At 47.5% G+C, this 25808-nt stretch overlaps 1 protein-coding gene across 4 annotated transcripts in view; it reads right to left on the bottom strand.

Annotated features, from left to right (window-relative positions):
- Positions 1–21828, bottom strand: part of LOC114799398 (netrin receptor UNC5C-like) — a 123748-nt gene extending 101920 nt beyond the window's left edge. For 3 of the 4 annotated variants that reach the window (XM_028996019.1, XM_028996018.1, XM_028996016.1), the window contains exon 1: positions 21246–21828. In XM_028996019.1, the coding sequence (XP_028851852.1) occupies positions 21246–21567 (322 nt within the window). In that variant the 5' untranslated portion in view covers positions 21568–21828. Of the gene's footprint in view, positions 1–8457; positions 8544–21245 lie in introns of those variants that run through there. The other variant, XM_028996020.1, reaches the window with a different exon arrangement.
- Between the last annotated feature and the right edge of the window lie 3980 nt (positions 21829–25808).

Here is a 25808-nt window from a genome sequence, read left to right on the forward strand (position 1 = left end):
GCACCGCTTTGTTCGTAAGTGCGTAGGACAGAAAATGAAGCGGAAACCAACAGGGAGCAGGATAACTGTCATTTTCCCCGGCTACTTGCGATACCCTTGTAATTGTGAGGTTTGCTTTTTTTTTTTTTTTGGCCTGGGGACCGTCCTCTGGTGACGTCTGAAACTGAAATAATGAGTGCAAACTTTTCCGTTTCTGACTTCACTCCATTGGTGAGGCGAGACAGAAACGTGGCCGTGCAGTCAAAAACAGCAAACGATCCAACAGCAGCGCTCTAAAGACTCAAGTGAACAACTCACAACTCACCTGAGTCTTGGATCATATTTAGACAGAGAGAACGAGGTGACTGTACTTTCATATGCAGCCCTGGATCAAAGAGCCATAACCAGCATAGGAGTGTCGGCTTTATAAAAAAATACAGAGCCAGATCGGGATTTTCTAACATGCTCAAGTTAAATGAGCGTTCGGAATGAATGAAAACAAGATTTGGACAGAGCTGCATAAACAGATGTATAAGACTTCAGCATATTGTGAGTTTTGGCAAGCTATCCAAGCTATTCAAATCAATAACTAATGATGATAATAATTTTATAAAAATTTTATGGGAAATTTCAACAATTACTGCCCCCAAAATCCTGTCTCAGCCCCGTTCCCTGCCACATACCAAAAGAGAAGAAGCTACAGAAAAACGAAATAATTCTTTTAATCAATCAATCAATCACTTCACTTTATTCTTGTTTCTGATCCGGAAACGGTGAACAACTCGGTTTCAGAGCAGGCCGTGCCGCTGCAGGAACATCCCACCCGAAGATCAGGATTTACATACCAATCTCACACACAGGCCGAGGACGGGAAAACTGAAAAACACGGCACGTGTTTCCTTTGAAATCCAACTTCGCCCACAGATGTTTGTAGTTCAGAAAAAGCAACATTAAAGGGCCGCACTCGCACGTCCACCAGCGTCCACGGGTGATGGAGCATTTCTCTCTCTCTCTCTCTCTCTCTCTCAGACATGCTGCTGTCTGGGCCAACTTCAGCGTGCAGATACGATCTGGCAGGAAGTGGCCTTTGAGGAGACTCACTCAGACTTGGTTCAGAAGAGAAGCGGTCAGCAGTCCACAGAGCGAAAAAAAAGTAAATATATATAAACGCCCTTTCCCCCGACCCGACACACTTTTGGAAAAATGGGCAGGAAGTGTTATCACAAAACTCAAAAGGGCTTTTAATTTCTTTTCCTACCGGGTAAGTCTTGTCAGCCTGGGACTGTCTCCCCTGCCAAACACTTTGATGTGCTTTCTGGGAAAGTCTGCAAATGAGATCTAATTCAGCGCCACTGCCTGCGGAATATCCCCAGCCCCCGCAGCTGATAAGGGCAAAGTGTGCGAAATATTGCACCAGAGAACCCCGCGGAACAGGATGCCTCAGGCACGCTGGTTTACCTGGTCTGGCTAAAGCAGCCAGGCAAACCTCATGTAATGGTTTACTGGCTTAATGACTTCTACTGCCTCTACAGTTCTAGTTCCCCTTCCACTAAATTTGATTTTGTGTGCACACTTAATAGCCTAAATTATGTCAGAACAACCCTATTTACAGTACAGGCCCAAAAGTTTGGACACCTTCTCATTCATTCTCTCTCATTGTTTTCTAAATTTTCATGACCATTTACGTTGGTAGATTCTCACTGAAGGCATTAAAACTACGAATGAACACATGTGGAGTTATGTACTTAACAAAAAAAGGGGAAATAACTGAAAACATGTTTTATATTCTAGTTTCTTTGCTCTGATTACTGCTTTGCACTCTTGGCATTCTCTCCATGAGCTTCAAGAGGTCGTCACCTGAAATGCTTCTCCAACAGTCTTGAAGGAGTTCCCAGAGGTGTTTAGCACTTGTTGGCCCCTTTGCCTTCACTGTGTGGTCCAGCTCACCCCAAACCATCTGGATTGGGTTCAGGTCCGGTGACTGTGGAGGCCAGGTCTCCACTTTTTGTTAAGTACATAACTCCACATGTGTTCATTCATAGTTTTGATGCCTTCAGTGAGAATCTACCATGTAAATGGTCCTGAAAATAAAGAAAACACATTGAATGTGAAGGTGTGTCCAAACGTTTGGCCTGTACTGTACATAGGTTACTTTAAACATATTTAATGGTCTAGAAAGAAGGGGAAATCATTTTAATGAGCTGAGACAACAGATAACATGAGAGGAAACAGCTCGCCACTTCCTCCATTGTTCTACCTCTGTAGTCTAAAATGTTCTTCGCTCATATCCAAACACCGAATCCCCACCCTGGGACGCTGGGCGCGAGAAAACGAAGTGATAAAAACGAAGGAAAAAAAGTTTCCCCCATTATCACACCGCCACCGTTGCACAGGAATCTACAACCCGCGGTCATAATAAGAAGGTTTAGTTCGGCGACGGAAATAGCTCTTCCCAGACAACCAAGCTGCTATGGAACCTTGTTTCCCTCTAATTGGCCGCCGGAACCGTGTGCAGAGGGTAAGGGGACACTCGGCCATGGCCGAGTCCGTATTTAAACCGGTGACATCATTACGTATGAGGAACGCAAGCCGGCGTGGGGCTCGCCGTCCCCGGAGACGCATCAGGATTAGAGACGGCCACCGAGCACCGGCGGTAAGAGGTAATCTGAACCATATCCGGCTTAATTACCGCCGGGCTGAGCCACGCCCGCCGCCGGCCTCATTATGGTAATCCGGCGAGGAGATGAAGACGGAACAAGACAGTTTTACAAATGACGGCGAGGCCCGGGTGACACGCAGTCAATCAGCGCCCACTGATGAGCATGAATATTCATTCTCTCATTCATCCGAGCGCCGGACCCGACCCCGCTCCGTTTCTACGCCGGGACCGGCAGACGGCGAAGCGAATAACTCGACCGGCGCGGTTTTACAGCGGTAAGCGTCGTACTGATGGAGGGGGGGGGGTCGGGCTGTGCAGGCACTGCTTATCTGACCTGGAACACCAACGCGGCCAACCAGTCCCGCTTATCGGCGCTCCTCATCTCGGAGAGGCCGACTCGGGCCTGCTCTCTCTCTACCGCGCCCTCCTGCCTGCGTGTGGGCTGTTTTACTCTCTTAGCAGAGTAAAAAGAAGGGGGGGGGCAGCCATTCAATCACTCAGCAGCGGGACGGAGGGAGAGAGGGAGCGAGTTTATGGGGAACAATACTTTCTATGTCTCTCCGAGTGGGGCTGAGAGAGAGAGAGAGAAGCAGTAAGAAGTCAAATTGGTTCCTTCCCTCCGGGCACAAAGCAAACAGAAATGCGGGTTCATGGTCCCAGTGCCTTTCATTTTGGCGACCACTGACGTGCCATTTAGTGTTCAATGTTTAATCGTTTCTTTTCATACTTACAAGTGATGTCGATATATATAACGTTCTGCGGTTTGACAATTGTGTGCGCTATTGTGCAAAAGTTCTGTAATGTTGTTCTGTAACCTGGGAATTGGTAACGGAACAATTTTTTTTTTTTTTACATTTGGAAGTCTGACAGTAAGAGTGCGTGCACATCATGTTTTTTTTCCACACTCTAATCTGTATCGTTAAAAAAAAATCATTAATAAAATCGCACGGCCCTGAAAACACTCTTCTAGCATGTTCCTTGGTGGAACAACCTTCCTCATTCGTCATCATATATCAATAAATCTCAAACAATTACTGCTGCCCTGCTGCCATTTTCATAAAGCCGATGAAAGGAAAGAAATCCTCCCAGCTTAAAAGATCTGGACTAAAGCAGTGTGTATTTAATTTTTCCTGGTTGCTGAGGTTATAAAAGCACAGTTTTAATGGCCATTGGGAATTTAGATTTACACCTCACATCGCTTTTTTTTTTCCTGGGGCCTAATTCTTTTCTATATATGTACAGTACTATACATATGTATGGGATGTGTTAGAAATACTCTACTGAAATACAACATTTCTGAACTGATCATTTCTATAAAGTACTTAAAAGTCACCGAGGGCATGAATCTCATCATGGGAAATGCTGGTTCCCCAATTTCACCTGAGGCCCTATATCTCCCATATCACCATGACAGGGGATTTTATATATGGCCACATATTAAGTAGGCCAATTATGTCCCTCGTAAGGTTGGGCAGATAATCAATTTTATCAAACCATGAGACATTTTTCCATGTGTTACGCCCCAGGCATCAATGACCAACACTTATCTGAGGCCACGCCAAATTCACCACGTTCTGTATGTTAAACTGCTTCATGCCTGGGTATTGTTGCCATATCCCTTATTTGCTTTTGTTCTGGGCCTTGTTCCAATTTTATGCTAATTTAATAAACTTTGTTTTTCCCTTTTGAGTGCCCCAAATAAATGCAAGTTTACATGTATTCTACAGTGCAAAGAAATGAACATTTATAACAATCTTTAAAGTATGGAAAGCAAAGCACGGTAGTATAAACAGTGCTAGTATTCTCAGTCATGTGCTTTGCCAAAGGAGCTCTGCTAGATACTATTGATTGTCCAGATACCGTATTTGGAAAATGTTTCAAGTTGCACCAGCCCAGACCTGGTCGAAATATAAATATATAACCAACCCTGCACAGACTCAGAGCCAACCGTACCCCTTTAAGGCCGACACCGACAGACCCCCTGATCCGAACACAAGGCTGCCATTCTCTAACACAACTGTAAAATGATACGCGGTTTAACAGCGTAAGCCAAGAATGAATCATTTACGGTGCGCCATGCCGCTGGAAGCTTTGCCACTGAACTCTATGCTCCAGCCTATTGATTGCAGGTCCAAGAACCCCGGTGTAGGGGTAATGTGCTTTATACCATCTTTAAGTAAGAAACCATTACCTTGTCTGTTCTAATATTTCTCTTTGAATTTCATCGCATGCGAACAAATATTGGTCTCCAGAGGGGTAACACAGTGCAATTCGGTTTGCATTACACTGGCTCCCGCCTTCCCTCCCTTGAGCACAAAGGATGATTCTGTACCAGCAAGCCTTAGAAATAACAAAGAGCCTTGTCACGAATCCAATTGTTTTTGTGATCTCTTAAACTACAGCAGTGTTTCTATCTCTCTCTCTCTCTCTCTCTCGAGTTAAGTTGCCGGGGAACAGAAATCCTTCCCTCAATGGAACGTCAGAGTTGGGCTCATCTTTACCAGGGCCCTCGCACCATGCCACTCCCTCAGGCAGCTGCCACCACTGCCCAGCATCAGGGCTGCTCCTCCAGGCCGGCGTGTCACGGCCAGTTTCTGGGCTTGCTAAACACTCAGCGGCTGCCCGCTCTTAATCAATTGTTCCCACAAACCATCACTGCCAAGCGTGTGTGTATGTGTGTGAGTGCGAGGGGCAGGGGGGCGTGACGTGAACTAAGACGGGGACGCAGAGGTGGAGAAGCGAGCTGACAGATAGCCCCCGAGGTTCCTGCCACACTGCCTCCTAAAATTAATCAACACTGGCGAGGTCAATCGTCTACAACCGGTGGCCGGGATCAGAGCTCGGGACACACGGGGACGTCCTGAGCCGGAGGGACCCAGCGAGGAGGCTGACAAAGAGCTAACCAAAGGGTAACTAACGTAGGTGGATCTGTGGGGAAGAGCTCGGGCCGACCGTGGCGCTTTTCTGCCCGAAGCGCGATGTCCTGTGGGGAGATGGAGGGTGACAGTGTCCCCTGCACGTCAGCAAGAGAGACCAGCCTCCCTGAGCCGTTTCTAGTTCACTCACATCAACACACATTCATTGGCTGTGGCATTAATGTGAGAAGCTGCGGCAGAGATAAAACGAGGGGGGCTGTGTGTGTGTGTGTGTGTGTGTGTGTAGGAAAAATGTTATCAGCGATTTTCCTTTTCATCTGTATTTCGTCCATTGGCAGCACATACTGAATCCTGCATGAATAAAGCATTGTCCACTCTGCTAATGGCTAATGGTGCAAATGACTCGGGCGGAGACGGCAAAAGATCAAACGACACAAATCCTGTCCTCTGCAGACCTCACGCTGAAGGAGAAGGTTCTGTAGAACAGTTTTTTATTTTTTTTTATTAAGGCAAATAGAAAAAAAAAGGCTGTATAATAATGGGCTAAATGAACTATACAGCATTTAAACTCTATCCATGGGCCTGTTACGAAGTCTGCTACGCACAAAAAACATGATGAGAAATGATGCGGTGACAAGTCAGATTACCCGACACTCAGAACTTCTAATTTAAGGTCACAATCTGAACACTTTCAAAGCTGAGCTGTAACAAAGTCTTTAAGTAACAACATATGACAACATATTATATTAAAAAAAAACTTTTCTACATGTGCGAGAGATTTCAGCGATAGCTTTTTCCCCAGCTACCTACTGTCTGGAGGCACTAGAAAGGAGGTCTTCTGCACTAGAAGGTGAAAAGTGAAGTGATTGTCACTGTGCAGCACAGCACAAGGTGACGCATCGAATTGTGTCCTCTGCATTTAAACATCACACAGATTTCGGTCAGCAAAGTGAAATAAAGTGATTGTCACATGTAATACACACTACAAAATGTCAGATCCACTATTTAAACTAAATAAATTTGTGACATTTTGGGCACAGGGCAGAGTTTTAATTTGCATGATAAGTGAATAGAAAGCTAATGTAGCTAAATTAAATGACAGCCTTTATCTTGGGACAGGTTTTCCTATTGTTCCTTTTTTTTAATTAGGTTTCTTTTAATTAAGCTGCTGTGTCCATTCAGACCATAACCTCAACCACTACAGAGCCGATTGCATAGAGTTGCATATAGAGTGCATGGAATAGTGTCCGATAGGCCATAGATCTACGTTTGAGGGCATAAATATTAATAAAACAGGTCATTCTGAGAGTCAGACATGCAACATGAAAAAAAGTCTGCATGGTCCAAAACCTAGAGCTGAGAAACTGAGAATTTACACCCAGACTCCATGTCTCAGAGCTATTTTTTGTAAACTAAAGCTAACTCCCGGTTTTCAGGTTCCCTCAATTAAAGTGTGAGTGACAGAGAGCGAATGGAACAACGAAGTAGGGGCACTTACAAGGAGAGGGTGGTGGGGCGAGAGGCAGGATATTCTTCCTCTAAAGAAACCCGGGCGATGGAAAAAGTTACTGGAAAATAAGCAGATGTTGTTTTGCGGATGAAGTCTGTGGGCGAGGGAAAAAAAATCTGTGAAAGGCCATATTGTGCGCGCATCAAAAAGCCCTTCTCACAACTGAAAAGTGCCGTTCTTTTTTAGAAAAACCGAACACCCACTGTAACCTTGTTGTTTTGACCCCTTCGGAAAAGGTACACTAAATGCAGTGTGGCACTCGAAAATCGAGTGATTTTTGGCAGCAGTCAAACGGAAGAGTGGAGAGATGTGGCCACAACTGACCCATTCATGTTTTCAGGAGACATTTCAGGTGGACTTTACGAAAGTAAACATCAAAGAACGATGCTTGCTTACATGGTCTATGGGCGTCTTGTTGGAAACTCAAAGTGTCATTGATCATAGCTGTGGAGATTTGATGGAGATTCAAATCTCCACAGATGGAGATAAAGGCATTTGGTGAGTTTGTTGAAGGAGCACAATGTGTGACCTAGTTCAGCTCTTTGATGAACCTCATTATGTGATGAATATGAAATGTACTGCCATCTTTTGCTCATGAGACAAATCGTGTGTGATAGGAGACAATCGGGACTTTTTTTTTTTCTTTTGTCCAATTGTAGTCTAGGAGAAACTACAGAGGATTTCCAAAGATCTCATTTTTAAATATGTTTTTAGGCAATTAGAGTAATACAGAAATGCATCTATTTTTTAAAACCAATTTCTCCAGATGAAAATGACAAAAGGAACCTGGAACCACAGGACAACGTACATCAAGTTTACATTGTCAACTCACCATTGCTGTACAAATCTTGGGCACCCAGAGGAAACCCACATTAGCACACGCTGCGCCAAAGATGGCAACCAAACATTCAAAGGAACCTCAGAGGCGTGATGACTGAGATTATATAAAGCCCACATGCGGCTCCAGGCTTGGAAGCCCTGGCATGCTCCTGTAGGGGTGATCTGCATGACCTTGAGCCGGGCGACCCATGGGTCCTGGCACGACACAGTCCCAGCATGCACTGCAGCCACGGGCCAAGAGCACATTTTCCTCCTGAGCTGTGAAAGGAACGGTACGGGAGGGCGGAAATCACTTTGCTGTGATCGTTAGATGTGTGTAATTTATCCCCAGAGAGGACAGTTGGGAACGGGAGGCCGGGGAATTGCCAGAGTGGCTGTGAGAATGAAGAGCGGCCGCACAGCACGGCCGAACAAGTGTCGAGAAACACCTTCCAATAAAAATAAACTTTCTTTTCCCTCCTTGTTGAAGAGAAATCGATGGAGCACAAAGGAAGCCATTCTTAACGACGTCCCTCCAACTTATTTCATTTCTTCACTTCAGAGCGGGGTCCGAATAAAGTTCAAGTTTATAACTCCTGTGCACATGCACATACTTCACATATTAAAATCCACTTCTGTGGCTGGGGGTATAATCCATATCTCCATCCGTCCGTCCGTCCATCCGTCCCTCCGAACTGCGCGACGGAGGAGTCTCACAAAGCATCTGCTGATGGAAGGGCACCGTGCGCCTCTGGAAAAGAAATGATGACACGATGGAGCCTTCCTGTCTGCGAAAACACGCCGAACGCTCCCTAAACGCAATTTACTGTCATCCAGGAGGCAGGAAAGTGTTTAACGGGCCGACGTAGGCATGATCTCAGCCTGTATTAGCGTTAACGTTTAACACCAGCGAGTGGGTAAGAAAACGGGGGGAAGTATCCAGTGTGCCACGCGGGCACCGCGCCATGTTTTCCCAATCAAACTGTGAGGAATTAGGAAAACGTTAGGAGCACGTTTGTTTAAGGATTCAGTGACCTGACTGGAACTCCGCGGGGATCGGCCTGAATTTCTCCCTCATGATCACCTGCTTCGCAGCAGAAGGACAGTTTCCCCCGGGGCAGCGCAGTAAATCGAGCTGGCGTCAGGTCAGGCCCCTCCCGAACCTCGGACCGGCTCTCGCGGGCTGCGTGACACAGCCGGGCGGGCGGGCGTGTATGTAAAGGGTGGGCTTCAGCGCCAGCTAATGCGCTTAATAACGAACCCGAGTCATCTCTGCGGGCACTTCGTTTCGGAGGCTCGCAGAACAGGCGGCAGCAGTGGGAATCCCTCAGCGTGCATTTTAATAGGATTATTCCGGCTAATGATGATCGTAAATAAATAAATAAGCAGAAATTGCTATCACAGTTAGTCTGTGCATGACCAATTTTTATCACTCTGCTGGCTCCCCGGCGCAATATTTACATGATACACAGCGATCCTCTGCAAGGCAACAGCAAATCTGCCTATTCCCTCTGTCACACCTCGGGGTCGGCGAGGGACACCGGACGTCATGGCCATACAGAACCGAAACCTCTAAAGACTGTGTCGTTAGGACAGGAAGAACGGAACAACACCAGGTTAATGTCCACATTAATGTCGCAGCACCTACTGGCCGCTGCCTGACAGTTCTTATGGAGCCCTGGTTCATCAAGCTGAGCTGGACCGGGACTCCATAATCGGGTCAAGGAGCACCATGACCCCTGGGCGTCACACTGTCATATACGGAATTTTATATTGAATATTACATATATGGAATATTGTATTGGTTGTGCTTTTTGGAGGATATTTAATTTTGAAAAGATAGCTGGAGGATAGATGAATATAGAAATAGATAAGAGTAGATATGTCTTCACAATAATGAGAGTAGTGGCCACATGGTAGAGGGTTCAAGTCCGTGCTCCGGATTTCGAGTTTCTTCTGGGTCCACTGGTTTCCTCCCACCATCCAAAGGCAACACAGGACATCGTACCACGGAATAAAAGCATCACGGCTTACGATGTTTTATTCATGGGGGAACCTGAGCTGCACGCATATCCAGATACCGTTTGTGAGCCCTCATAAATACCTGTTCCCCTGTCAATCAGGATAACGGCTCGTTCCCTGGTGAATTAAAGACACACGCCGTGTGACACACCTCGCGCGCTGCTTTGAACCCTCACTAGGCAAACTGGCAAGGAGTCACCGACCACCCGCGGTCTTCTGACACACAACCAAGACGATCTCAGACTACACCAGATCTATACCAGAACAACTCGGTCCCAAGAAACTAAAATAATTGTTTTTTTACCGCACTGTACCTGCATTCGTGTTTGTTCTTCAGCATCTGGCTGTTTTTCAAAGGCAGGAGGTACCCCACTGTGTGTATGCAAAAACCGGCGGCAAAAGCTCTTCATTAGCAGATGGTTTCCCCAAGATATGCCGTGAAGAGACGCTGACGGCGGTTGTGCTGAGGGGACAGATGTCACAACGCTCAAAAAAGGTCACGAGAAGTTCACTATACATGCGAATTATTAAAACTCATGGTATGCTACGATAACCAGGATAGCAATCAATAATAGTTGGCGGCCTAGCGGGTAAGTAACCTCTGAGAATTGCTGGTGTGGATAAAAGCGTCTGCCAAGTAAAGTAAAGTACAGTAAAGTAAAGAAGTGGACCCGCCATCGGAAGGTTGTGGGCTTGAATCCCTTCCCTTTCCTGGCCGCCCGCTGCTCACTAACTGTGATGTCTTAAAAGCAGAGGACACTGTAATGTCTCCTCGCAGTCTACGCTGCGTTGTAATCTAATACTATATAATAAAATAGTACAGTAGATCTGATAGCTGGTAGTAATAGGGCTTTGTTGCCACCACTGGGCCGTCGAGGGAGACATTTTTATTTTAGCCGCACAGAGGAACGCAGGAATTAGCATCCTTCCCCTAAAACCGGCCTCTTTATTCATTACCGCCGTTGTCCTGAAAAAAAAAAAAAAACGGGCCGATCCCACACACATCAGAGCCCCTTACGGGGTGAGATAAATGGCAGCGGGGAGAGTGTTAGCTCCTAATTGTTACAGCATCCAAGTCATGTAACACAATTACAGGGGTTGGGGAGGAACGGCTAATGCAAGTGCTATTGGCCCAGTCGATGGATCAGGTATTGAATTTTCTGCTTTTAATTCACTTTCCAGCGTGCACAGGGGGGCATTAGTTAGATTACACTGTCAAAGCGAGGGGGGTGCCGGGGGTTCACAGGGCGGGGGAGGCAGATTTGTTTAGCACAACCTGTCAATTAGGATGCTAACCCTCTTGCTAAATGGTCATTCTCCTTCGGTAGGGGGAGACGTGCCGGGGAGGCGGAGGAGGGGTCAGCGGGGAAACTGCAGAGGTCAGGCACCCAGGAGCTCGTAATGGAATTGATGGCAGCCGGCGAAGGATGCAGATGGGCATCGCTGTGGTCCTCTGAACACTTCTCACCAAGAGGACGGGCCGAGGAGTCACACGCCAAGAAGCAAACCCGCAGGAGTCAGGACCAGGACACTTAGCTGCATGAGGGTTTCATTAAAATCCATTTTCAAAAGGATAGGAAAGAGATTTGCTCCCTTTCTTCTACCAGCAGCCAGAGAAAATGCACCCGTCCATCCATAAAAAATCTCCATGCTGCAGAATGTGTGATATTTCAGAAACACGATGGTGACAAGAATGAACTGTCCCCTCTGCCTCGGTCTGACACTCCCCCACGAGCAGGTCTGAACATCCCAGCTACCAGCTCCGATCTAATCTCCTCACAAACCACCGGCGTCCAACAGAGACAGAGCACCTGCCCCAGACGCTCCCATTAACCTCTGTACAGTGAGGGTCCCACCCGGTAGCGTCTCCATATAAACATCCATTAAAACCTCAGTGTTCTGCACCGCCGCTTCCCTGCGGTGTTCTACAACAGCGGGAGAAGAGTGGCGGGATAGAGTTGCACGTAAGGCAGAAATACAATCTCAAGGCCCCGCCCCCACGATCTCCAAACCGCGTGTCTAACAAAGGACATCTAGAAATGTTTCTTTTACATGTGTAAAATTTACATTTACATGAAATACAGTTCATTTATTCAATGTCAACATTGTGGGATGAAGATACACATCATGAACATGAACAGTTGAATATTCTGTTATGATTGTGCCTAAATTCTTTATCATTAATGAACCATTATTTTCAATCCATGAAGATTAACCCCATATTTAAATATATAAAACATATTTAAATATTAATATCAAATTATTATATATATTCTGCCAAATCTTTTCAAGCTTGAGGCTTTCCAGCTCTATTTGAAAGACTGGAGCAAAGTTGCATTTGCGTTATTTCGCTCTCTCTGGTAAAGCGATATGGAATTTAAAGTTACGTGTAGTTAACAAAACTAATAGTTGAAACACAGTTGAACTGTATTCTCATGTGTCATGCATGTTATCAAGTACAATCTTGTTATTATGCTGTAATAACAGCAGCGTAAACGAGGGGGGCAGCTGCCACGCCCCTTGTAGGAATATTAATTTTACACAACACAGGAGACCCTCTTGGTGCTTTTCATCATTCTTGTCCAATGCTGCTATTTAAGATCAGTTGGATTTGTAATGAAGCAGAATGGACAGAAACACCAGCGCACCATACGGTGAGTCACAAAACTAGTTTACCAAAAGAAAAAAACGCGGCTACCGCTTGACAATTTAACGTCCACATCCGCATTTCAACGTCTTCATCATCTGCGGTGACAGGACGGGCCGAGGCCTCGCTGAGATGCGACAAACATGTCAGACATGCGAACCGGAGAGAGACGGCAGCGCGGAACGGGGCCAGCGCTAAAATGCCTCCTCTTTCGGGGGCCATAAATCAGGCATCCGATCCCTGAACTTCCCCTCTCAGCATGGGCCACACTGCTGTTCCCCTGCCCCTCTTGAACTCTCCCACACTCACACTCACTCGCACACACACACACACACAAACAGTCACTCAGCACAGTCTCGGAGATGAGTTCCTGCAGCCATGACATTCATCTCCCTGCCCGCATGCACCGGAGAACCGGGGTTGCCACAAATAGACTTGCAACGTCCCCTGTAATGTCGGATTAGATACCCGGGACTGAGCTCAAATAAATTTATCTTTGTAAAAAAAAAAAAATATATATATATATATATATATATAATAACGAACAAAACGTCCAAAAAATACCACGTCACCAAGTTATTTCTGGTGGTTAATTAATCACCGAACGAGAGGAAAAGAAGGCGGACGGCCGTATCTCGCCGCATCGGACCGGCCGTGCAGATTTCAATCCCGCGTTTTTCAGCTCAGCACAATGAGCGGTGACACGGGAACACACACTCTGTGGGCTGCTGTTCACACACAGGCAGAAATCTGGCAAGACGGCGGCGCCCGCAGGAGGGGCTTTTACGGCAGATCTGCCACAGACTCAGCAGGACGCACGTTCCACTTCGCCCTGACGTCCACAGCGGTACTAAAGCTTTCACCCTTTCAGACCAATACAATACGGACAGTTTTTGCCATGTTCACAATATGTCAAAATATTGGTTACTTTATATAAATTGTGTGTGTGTGAGTGTGTGTGTGTGTGTGTTATCATGATTTTTTTTCTTTCAGCACTGCCAAAATCAGGTTTCCATGGTTGTTACACCGCTCTCAACACCACAGGGATCCTGATGGACGATGGTGGACGTTTTCATATTTTCGCGCAGAACAATTCAAACGTAAAACGCTGCAGGTCGTTCACATCTCTCGGCCTCTCGCAGTGATGTGTTTATTCAGAGTTCGACGTTTGTGGGAAACTAATCCTGCTAATGCCCGAAGAAATCCAGGTGCCGTTTGCCATCCGGGCACCACACCATGACGGTAATAAGGCGGTTTAGAGATTTAGTTTCAGATCAGACTTAATCTGCGTTCTAGAACCAGTCCCAGAACCGTAAAATAAAGGATAAAAAGCGGTGAAATACGAAAAGGAAGGCCTCGTTTTCTACACTTTTGCAACGTCTCAAAGCCTCTCTGGTATTAAACGTATACATCCCACTTATCAGAACGCGAGGGCGTTATTAAAAGAAAGGAGTGGTTGGGGGGGAGCCTATGTCCGTATATCTCCGAAGATCGACTTACTCCGCCGCTGCCCGCAGCCCCAGGAATTCCTGCATTTTGTGCTAATTCGCTTCCCCGAGCGCACGTCGTATATTCCGCCGCGCCGCGCCGGGTGTCGGTTTACACAGGCCGCTTTCATGCCGCTGCCTAACTGGCTGAAATGATGGGGCCGGATCCAGACGGGAATGCTCGTGATTTCATGTTATTTAGGGGATGGGATACTTTTTTTTTTTTTTTTCTTTCCTCGCACAAATGTATTTATTCGCATACCTGAGGGGACAGAAGTTCTCCAGTTCGTGACTCTGAAGTAATTTAAACTTTCCCTGCGAACGTCTGCTCACATAATCAGCAAAACGCATGAAGCCCGAGCGCCTCGCAGCTCTGCGTGAAGGAATCCATCTGCGCAGTGCCGCAGACGGTATATCGGGAGAATTATTACCAGAAACGGCTTTAATTGGTCCCGATACTTTATACGAGTCCCTATTTCATATCTGTTTTACGATCGCCTGGGAAACCTGTTGAAATGCTACTCTTAAACATTTCGTCAGGTTTCGTCGCCAACCATAAATCGGACACCGGAATGTAAGACACACTGAAGGTTCAGCGGTAACCCAACGCCATAAAAGCAGATTGTAGTTTAACGTGCGGATCACTCATCCTCAATGCCACACAACCACCTCATTTCGTATAGGCAGACTAATAAAGGCAGACTGGCCGAATAACTCGAATAAAAAAAACACGGATTAATGCCACATATGTTCAGATGTAGCGTTGTGCTTGGCGGTCTACCTTCAGCCAATAAGAAGAAGTGCGGAAATAGAGACCGTCGGTTTGGTACAATTTTTGTCATTTTGCTGTATTGGTCAGATTCTACAACCTTTGCGTTGCTCAACAAACTTAAAAATAAACTTGGAACAAACTTGTCAGTCGAGGAATTCAACACAAAAAGGTGTAGTTGGCAGTCTGCATCTGCTCGGCTTTATTTCAGCCGCTTACTGTAAGTGCAGCGTGCAGAAATGTGAAAATGTACAACGTTTGTTGTTCCAGTGCGTTGCATTTGAAGAACCTGCCCAGTGACACAGATGTGACTTTGTTGGCGCCGTTGTCGGCGAACTCGGTCTGATATGCTGATGAACGCTCTTTGCCGCTGCCAATCCTGCGATGCTGTCACTGCTGTGTGAATACGGTTACAGTATAAAGACGTGCGCTTTCGGCAGCTTATCCGCAAAAATGCATCGACGGAACCGCCACCGAATGCTCACATTTTCATGCATGGCCATTTATGGTAACATTCTGCCATTTCTGTGCATAAATACCATGTAGGTGACTAAATGGAAGCAGGCATTCGGGGCTGACAACGGTCCCTTTCTTCAACCACACAATCTAAACAGTCCCATTTTCATCTTAACATTTCCCATCTGTTCGGAGGGCGGAGAGGATAAACAGATGAAAAGTGGAAAACAGCTGCAGCCGCCCGTGGCCCGTATCGGCCTCGCCTTATCTGCACATCGCACTGGACAAACTCATTCAGGCTTCATAAAACAACACCCTGGCACTCGCAAAGATGTCCCAGCTGGTCCAGCACCGTCCCGTCCCACCCCTACGATTCCTTCAATATCTATCCGCGTTGTTCCCGGCCAATCCAGTTCAATTTTCATGAATTTTATTCGAATAAATAAATACTTTTATTACCGTGTACCATCGGCCTCGAAAATAATGCTCCACAGATGGCCAAAGACACGAAGCCAGCTCCAAACGTCACTTATGCGCGGTGCTCCTCAATTACGTATGTAGGAACCCCCTAAAGTACGGCTTCGTTCAACCAAAGCGATAAATCACTGCTCTGCAGGCTGTTGGTAAAAGCGGCGCGCGTCTGATGCATTGCCAGGACGCGCACGGCACTACGACTATGCCCCGGTTAAAAATGGCCCGGCGCCATTAGAGTTTCCCGGGTCCTTGTCACGGCTCTGCACCAAATTGGCCGGCTCTGTTTGCCGGCGCCTCCCAATTAAGGCGCCGAGGTGCGGGGGGGGGGGGCGTGCCTGGACTCGCACACCCCGGGGGAAGATGCCTCCGGACGCGGCGGCACATGCAAGTGTACGACGAGCACGAGAAACGGGCCTTTTTACATAAATAACGAGGATGCCGATGTGTAATATTATAGAAGACGCTCGGTAGAATTTCTCTTCAGACGGGGGGGGGTTAGTCTTCCCGGCAAAACTGCTCGGCTCTCGTCTCCAATTTCCTGATTCACAGGCCAAAACTAAATCAATAGGCACAAAAAACCCCCCCCCAAAAAAAAACAAGGTTTTCAATTAGCGCCACGCTAATCACGGGCAAAAAAAAAAAAAATGACAACATTGAAAATCAATGGAGGCCAACGCTCACCAGGAAGCTCCTCGCAGACGGAACGTCTGCTTTATTGGTTCTCGAAATGAAAGCAGATTGCTTCAGATTGATTCTCACCGTGACGAACGTCTAGCGATTGTCTGGCGTTGCAGGACAAGCGTATTGTCGCGCGGCGTTCGTTTTTCGTCCCGCCAGAGTGCTCTGCGACGCAGAACAGGCCTGGGCCGCCGGTCTAACGGGCCGGTTATCCACAGGATCAGCTCGTAGGCTCTTCCCGGCGCACCACGGAGACCGACATTCGTTCAAAGGACAGAAACATCATGAGTTGTTCGTGCTTTTTTGCCTTCTCGCTCAAAAGAGCGTCTTGGCCGTGGACTTTCACAAAGAACAGCGCTTCGCCTTCTCCGTCCCGTCCCCGGCAGGACGTGGAACAGCCCTCCAACGTGGCTCTCGGCAGCGGGGCTAATTACAGAGGACGGCCGGAGCGACGCCACGTTCGGCCCAGACCCGGGCTGGCGCCGCACTTTCATCTGCTCGTCCGTCCCGGTTCGGGAAAATAAGGAGAGACTGATATGCCGTTCATAGGAAATGCGCCGGCCACGTTTCCTGGCAACGCCGGCAAAACTCTAACCTTGTTTCCTTCTCTGCCCCACTTGCCTGCTGAAGAATCACATGGTAATGAAAACACTACAACTTGCACGGTTCGAATTGCCCCATATGCATGAAATAACTTATACATTGCAAAACGTGGTTGAAATAATTCCTCTCGCTTGACAGGCGAGATGAAACGGCAACAAAAATACTTCCTGTATTCCCAGTATTTGCATAATGCACCAAAAAAAAGAAAAAACAAGGAAGCGGCATCGGATGCCGCGAAAACAGGTCAGAACAACAAGAACCGGAGTTTTCTTTTAAATATAAATTATAGAAGATGGATGTCTGTGGTGTTTGCATTAAAATGGAGGGGAGGGATTGTTTTCATTACCCGGCCCGGGTAGAGACTGTCCATAAAGCGCACGAGCTTTGTCCTCCAACCGTTACCAGCTGGATTTAAATGGGGACAACCTGATTCCGATTTGGCTAAATTGCAGCGGTAGCTTTTACAGCATGAACGCCTGAGTGTTCCTGGTTTTTTGGTGTTCCGACAGGCACAATATTTTGACCAAAACCACGAAAAACCAGATTTGCACACATAGCAATATTCAAGGCAGGCCTTGATTTTTCACTAATGCAATAATTACTGGGAATCAGTAGAATTCGTTTATTAACAGCAGATTTCTGCACAGCAGGACCTACCTAAATCCACATTGGAATCAGATCTGGAGAATTTGGAGGCCAAGTCAACACCCCAAACTCCTCGAACCCCTTTTTTGCAGCGTGGCAGGGCTCATTATCCTGCTGGGTCCCAGATTCCTTCCGGTAAACACCATCCACACAAACCGCCTGAAATACAACAATATCTCCATCCATTGCGCCACGGTCCAGTTACGGTGAACGACGGGAGTCGGTAAGGACTCAGTGTCTAAAAACGCTGCACCTAGATGTGTCCATATTGTGTCGTGTAATAATATGCCTAAAAAACGTGACCTAAAACAAACTTTTTTCCATTTTAAACGCATCGGTTTTTAGTTGCTTATTTCTTCCCCTTTGAATTGACACCAAAAGAATCATTTCCTGAAACCGACTGAATACTCAGGTTAAAGGTCATGCTGATCGATAGATGATGTATTGCCTGCACCTTCAGAATCAACCAAGGGACGAACTCATGCGTCTGGGGGGGCTTCACGTTATGGGGCAGTGGTGGCCTAGCGGTTAAGGAACCCTTAATCAGAAGGTTGTTGGTTCGAATCCTGATCCGCCAAGGTGCCACTGAGGTGCCAGTGAGCGAAGCACCGTCCCCACACACTGCTCCCCGGGCGCCTGGCACGGCTGCCCACTGCTCACTCAGGGTGATGGGTTAAATGCAGAGGACACATTTCACTGTGTGCACCGTGTGCTTCACTTCACCTTTGCCAAATAACCTTGTTCAGCTCTCTTGCAGGGCGGGCGTGGCACGTCGCTAGATAAACCACGCGAGAGACCACAGGGCCTTGGGCGCGAGCGTCCCTTTCATCCTCGACCTCTTGCGGGGCCGTCAGCCGTTCTTACTGAGGAATGTGCGCGAAGTGCCGGTACTTGTGCCGGCTTCGCTAATGGACGGCTTTTAGAAGCCGGGGCTGCGCCGCAGTGCCCCCCCCCCCGTAGTCGCCAGCGTGACAGTTCCGTGATGAATTGCCGCGTTCGCGGGGAGAAGAAAGGAGTCGGGACGGAGATCTTCGGGACTCGTTACGCCGCGGCCTGCCGGTAGCTCCGGAGAACGACCGCCCGTCCCCCGGCGTCCCCTCCGTCTGCAGGATTATGTCATGTCTTCGGGATCAGTTGCACGTTTTTACAGCGGAGGCCCTTCCTCCATGCTTCCCGCCAACCTCACAAAGTCCTCTTTGTGCCGTACGTACTTGTGGTTTGTGAGCCGCCTTTCACGGCTTTAACCGTTGCAGGTCCCACCGAGGGAGGTAAAATGTTACTGCCATAATTACGGTAATTACGGCCTCCGCCTTTCTTTTTCTCCTCCTGATGGTTCTGATGATTGCCATGCACGCTTTTGGCTTTGAAAGAGAAGGAGTCCGGGAATAAAAGAGGAGATTTTGGAAGAGAGAGAGAGAGAGAGAGAGAGAGGGGGGGGGGGGGGGGGGTGCTTAATCCCTGAGCACCGGCAGAGCTCGCGCATTTCTCAACCCCACAAAAGGTTTACAGTGGAGCCCGCGTATTTACTTATTTTACGCACAATACGGACAAAGAACATGCGAGCTAAACAATGAAAGGCCCTGTGTGCCCTCCTGTCACCGAATTACACGTTCAGCCGGCTAAAAAGCACACTTCGGTGGCACAATCCGGACATCCAGAGCGCGGCGCCTCTCCCAACGTCGGCCCCGCCATTGCTGGGAGTTCAGCAGGTTAAAAACGGGGCCCTTCTGGTCCCTTCTTCCCTTCTGCGGTGACTCTGCCAGGTCATTCTCACTTTCAGATGATCCACTGATAATAATTCACGTGTCATAACCAGCGCGTTACTGGAGTGGCGGTCAGTTCTCCTTCCAACTCACCAGATAACCAGCCAATTTCTGACTGTATTTAGTTAAAGAAAAATAAAACCTGAAGGACGTGATGTTAGCGAACACGGTGAAATCATCCTCAAAAGTCGCATTTCTCCACCCTCCGCGAAGCCCAGCATGCAACAGTGACCGGCCGCCTCCCCCAACCCCGACCACCACAACCACGCCGTCCCTCCGCGCCGTAATTAATCCCAATAAATCTGCAACGGTGCGAGTGGGAGAGTGAGGCCATCAACCGCGACGCATTTCCCGTGGCCCAATACGCCGTATAATAACGAAAACCGACATAAAACCGGACAAACACTTCCGGTTTGTCTGGTTCGCGAAGACCTGCGGACCGCGGGCCCGGCTCGGCTTCAGCACCAAACGTCGCGCCGGTTAAACGCTCGAGTTTTTACGGCCTGAAATTCCACTCTTTTAACTGCCACTTAACCTAAAAGCCCATTACCCAGCATGCCGTGCAGCGGCGACGTTTCAACTAAAACCCACAAAACAAAAACCAAAAAAAAAAGGTTTATGGGAACGGCCTACGAATGTAGCATTCGGGCGACAATGGTGCCAAGACGAGTCGTGCCGTGGCGCTTCTCTCCTGGGCCGCGACACAAAGGAGGCCACAGAGCAGTCAAAGGGCGCCTTTCAGCGCGGCTCCTCGCGGCCACATGCGAACCGGCGAGCCGGCCGGCCGGCCGGGCAGGAAGGCCCCCGTCATTGTCAGGCCGCCGGACACCCAGCGAGCGGCCCGCTCAGAACAGAGGACGGGAAAAGTTCCCCACACCCGGCCCCTCCCCAGAATGCTCCCTTTTTTTTCGGCACGGCACTCCGGGCCGGGAGGGGGACGGGGGGGGACGTTTGTTTGACACACACTCCCCCATTACCGAGAGTGGGTTTAGCTAATGGCTTTTTAATAGGCCGAGGGGTTTTGTGGCGTCTCCGCGCCACCAGGAGACAACTGCCACTTACTCCGAAAACATCTTGAAATGTCAGCGCCGGCTCCATTTTGACCGCGGCACGACACGGGCCGACTGCGGTGGGAGGAAATGTCCCCTTCACAGGACTTTTATCTAACAGCACCGTAGAATTTACAAGGCCGGGTGACATTTAAAAAAAAAAAAACTCAAATAAATAATAATAATAAAAAAGCCAAGAGATGTGAATATAGCCGTAATGCAGCGATCAATCCCCGGGCGTGGTAGTTTAGGCTCAGGGACAAAGTGTTATTTAGCAACACCATAAAAGTAATGGCTGCAGCCGAAGCCCATACACACTCCGGGGACCTGCACCCACATTTTTTAAATATGGGAAACTGCTGGAGCCGCGGTTAAAAAATAGTTACCATAAGAGAAAAAAAGTTACCCAGTTATTTTTATTATTATATATATATATATATTGGACCTCACTGACACTACACAACTTTTAATACACGATTTGCTATTAAAATTCCTTCGTCGAGAAAATAAAAAAATAAAAAGAACGAAAACTGTACGTGTGTATATATATTTTTACGTGTATGTGTATATATATATATATATATATATGAGAAAAGAAGGACATTTTGAAAGTGAACACCGACAGCTCGGGATTACGCGTCTTTTGGGTTTTTTTTTTATTCGGAATAAAAACTGCGCGTCGATCTTAATAACCTGTTAATATTATAAAAACGCTCTTCCTTTTGCATTATTAATGAAACGCATCGCGACAACTCGCGGCTCGGGTCAGGTGTCGCGGTGGCGACAGGTGAGGGTGTCGCGCTCCTTACCTTGCGCGGCCACGGAGCTGCTCATCATCATCATCATCACCACCATCATCATCATCATCGGGAGCAGCAGCGGCGGGACGGACGCGGGGGACGCGGGGGACCCCGCTACTCCGGGCGCGCAGCTCTTCCCCATCCTGCGCGGAGGAGAAGGTCCGTCGCTCCGCTCCAGAGTTAAAGGTGGTGGGATCTTCTCCTCCTTCTTCTCCTCCTTCTCCTCCTCCTCCTCAGTGCTGAGCGGAGTGGAATAAAATAAAAAGCGGGCAGCCGCGGAGGAGTTGACGGGGTCCCGGGGTGCGGAGCGCCGCCGCCCTCCAGATATCATATGACGGCTCCCCCCACGGCAGAGGGGAAAAAACACGCAAGCAAGAGCAAAATTCCGTCAAAGGTGTGCGTGGGTTCTTTTCTTTTTCTTTCTTCTTTTTCTCCCCCCCTACATACATATAGATATAGATATATTTTAAAAGCCAGTCAGGCGCACTGCGTTTTATTATCTCTCTATAAAAAAATCTCTCTTTACAAAAGAAAAAAAAAAAGATTGATGGGCGTCCACGCGGACCCGTGCAGGAGCCGCGCGTCTGCTCGCGCTCTGTCACGCCGGAGCTCCCGTCCACGGAACCCCGTTCGCTGGCCAGCCCACGTCCACCGGCCGCGTGGAAGACCCGGAGCGGGGGGCTCGGAAGGGACCGCGGCTTCCCAACTCCTCCGTTCTGCGTGACGCTGGACGCTGTGTATGTCCTCAACCGCGTGATTCATTAAAATTTTTTTAAAAAATTATATATATATATATATATATATATATATATATATATATATATATATATATATATATATATATCTATATATATATATATATATATATATATATATATATATATATGTATATGTATGCAGAGTGGATTTTAAAAAAAACAGATCTACGTCGACGGGTCTGCTGGTGTCCTATTAGTAACACAGCAAGGTCATTAGAGAGCCACCCCTCGCCATAAATCAAGTCTCACTGGTGCGCAGGACAAGTCCTTGCCGGGAATAATATCCCTGTCCACCCCCCCCCTGCGCTGACCCAAATGAGCGGCGGGTATAAAACCGAGCTCAGCAAAACCAGCGATTTGTGTCACTTGTGCCGTGGACATGCAGTGGCATTATGCAAATGAGAGAAGTAACCAGGAGAAAGAAGTTCGAGGTAATTTATGGTAATAGACATCCCCACCACCACCACCAGTGTTGTTTTCTTCATTGTTCTGCATCCGTGCACACACACTCACACACACTCATGCGAAACACACTCATGCGCATGATTTTGCGTGTGTGTAGTGAAAGCGAAGTCGCTGTGAAACACTGCACCCGGGCGGATTCGAACCGGCAACCTTCTGAATACGGGGACCACCTTGCAAATACACCCTGGACTCTGAGGAACATGGAGGAATACGGTGGAAGGGCGAAGACGGCAGGTCTCCAGCGACTGGCTGACCTTCTCTGGTCGGCCTTGTCCACCTGCCACAAGGTATAGGAATTTGGAAGAAGACATCATGGAAAGATCAGTACAAGTTCCGATTTTTTTTCCCTGTATGGCTCGCCGCCCCCAAAAATATTCCCCCGCATACATAACAACTAAAAAAAAAAATTATAAAATGACGTAACTACCACTAGGTTATATTAAAACGATGATTTTCTTCACTACCGTCCCAGATTACATTACTGACTGGCTCATCACTTCCATCACATGCTGCAGCTTTTAGTGCATTGTTACAGGTACGTGACAGAGAGTTACGCAAAAGCCGCCTGTTGGGGGGGTTTCATCTGTTTAAGTAGTTACATAATAGCCCAGTCGACATTCAATTCCTCAATGGGTTTGGGAGAAATAATCACATATATAGGGTCTAATCTAATATCTAGATTAAACAAGATTACACACATAACACACACCTGATCCAAACAGCCCTGGAAAAAAAAGAACCTTTCACATCGTGTTGCGTTTCAGCAGAACAGCGGCATGGGCCGTGGCAGTTTCATTCTTTAGATGCTTTTAAGCGGCCCTCGCCGTTTTTTTCTCTCTCGTCGGCTGAAGGGATTGTGCCTTGTACAAAAGCCAGCGAGCACGGAGGCAGGAGTCTGCCGTGCCCCGGCTAAATCGAACTGATTAGGTTTCAGAAGAATTTTGAAAAAGGAGAACAAAGACGCAGAGCTGAGCACCGAGAAAGTATGGATCTGGTTAAAAACGCGAATTACATAATGCAACCGCGTACGATGTTTCAGCGAAGGTCACAGTCTGTCCTCTAGCTTTACACAAGGGTTAAAGGTCCCCTGACGTGCAAGTTCTTTTTCATATCGGTCTTGTTGGTCCCCTAATACTGTATTTGAAGACTGTCCTGGTGCCGAATTACTGCCACTTTGATCCAGATTTCCCAGGACGCGCCATTTCCGTGTCTGTAGCTTTAAATGCTAATGAGGAGGAGAGAGGCGGGACGAGGAGGAGAGCGGCCTATAGAAGTTGAGGAAGCATTGACGGAAATGATGTCATCAACACCATTCACCAACCACAATGTTTGGAGCAGACAGGAAGTTGCGTTGTCGCTTTCCTAGAATGAAATAATTCCCCTTGTGATGACATAAGGGGACAAATTCCAGATCTGACCGCTCCCTGCCGTGCTCTCTACACCTATCGCCATTTCTAGCCACTGCAGGACCATAGACAGTCTGGAGGAACTCGTATTAATGTTAAATAATCCCATAAAGAGACATTTTAATGCTTACATATCTTTCTCACCCAACACATGGAAACGGTATCATATTCACATATTGGCCGTTGTGTCTGTATCACAAATATGTCGTAAATTTGTCAAGTAAAATGTTGTTGCTGAGCAACATCCTGAAGGCAAATAGCAGATATGTGTCAGTACATTGTAAAAGGTGAATAATGTCTCATAATATCCCATTGGGACAGTGGGGGCCTAGTGGTTAAGGAATCGGCCCCGTAATCAGAAGGTTGCCGGTTCGAATCCCGATCTGCCAAGGTGCCACTGAGGTGCCACTGAGTAAAGCACCGTCCCCACACACTGCTCCCCGGGCGCCTGTCATGGCTGCCCACTGCTCACTCAGGGTGATGGGTTAAATGCAGATGTCAAATTTCACTGTGTGCACCGTGTGCTGTGCTGCTGTGTATCACATGTGACAATCACTTCACTTCATTGCTAACAAGACCTGGTCAGAACCATTAATACCAGTAATAAATCATAATACTGCTTTCTTCCTAGCTTAAATGACTTTTTTTAAGCATGACGAGACACATCATTGTCCCTCAACTCAATGAGCCGTCCAGTGCAGTCAGCATGGGGACGAATGGCATTCCAGACTGCTGGCTAGTGGACCTCAACACTCCAGGCAGACAGAACGGGCCGCTTACTGTCCACCATAAGCCCTGTAATCCTCTTTAAACAGGCGGGAACCTTAAAGGTACGAGGCGAGTCGGCATGCGTTGGCGAAATACAAGCCCTTCGTTAGGAGCCGTGCACTGAGGAGCAGGCGAACCGGGGTGTGTGACTCCGGGGGACTCGGGGGGGTGGTGGAAAGTGGCGCGCCGCACACCGGGACTGAAATACCAATCATAAGATGGATGGTCCGGAGCTAAAAAGATGTGTCTGATTGAATGTGTGGCTGGCTGGCGCGCAATATGACTTTCTCAGAGGTGCAACAGTCAATCTGGGAAAGTGTTACTGCACCGGCAATCATCCCGAGTGCTTTTTGATTGGTTCATTACTAATTCATACACAATTCCAAACCAATTCGCTCTTAATTACATCCACAATTCCAGTGGTGACCAATATGAATGTAATTAAATAATTATGAGTTTGCAGGAGCGTCGTCCCCGCGTAAGGGAGGAGAAATGTGTTTTATGAATATAAATGGCAAGCAGATTAACATGATGAGAGGATGTGAGAGGAATGCTGGCCGTATAATCACGGCGTCTGAAGGACAGCCATTAAAATGGTCTCTCGTAATCGATGGATGAGATGACAGATCAGATGCCTGTTGGTCTGCTTGTTCATAGGAAAACAGATCAGCAAGAAGCGTCGGGTCGCGACTCTTAAGATTCCAGCGATTTCTTGCTATTTGGCCGGAAGATCAAATGCAAACAGACAAAAAGAAGAGATTGAGCTTGTAAACATGCCAAATGGCATCCGAGCTGGAAAAAGCTCTAATGAGTGTGTTTCCTGAAAGCACTCATTCTGCTTCAAAAATGCTTCTGTTGACAGTCGAAATAGGTGATAGGTCAAAGGTCATGTCAGCTCTCTTCCCACGCAGCCGTGCAAGCGCCTGCGAGATCCTGCAGATAAGAAAGGGGGTATGAAAAGATGGTAGTGTGTTTAATAAAGCCTCTTTGATGATGGGAAAGTGCTTGTTTTGACGTTAAATATTTATCCGCTGGTCTTTATTCACTAACATGTGGAACAGGCGAGCATTGCAGATCATGGGGTTTACAGAAAAAGAACGCATTCTGCGCTGTAACGGTGCACATTCTCCATAGATCTCTACACCCTGTCATATCGAAGTCAACAGTTCTCATAT

Source organism: Denticeps clupeoides, chromosome 11, assembly GCF_900700375.1.
Source record: "Denticeps clupeoides chromosome 11, fDenClu1.1, whole genome shotgun sequence".
NCBI lineage: Eukaryota > Metazoa > Chordata > Actinopteri > Clupeiformes > Denticipitidae > Denticeps > Denticeps clupeoides.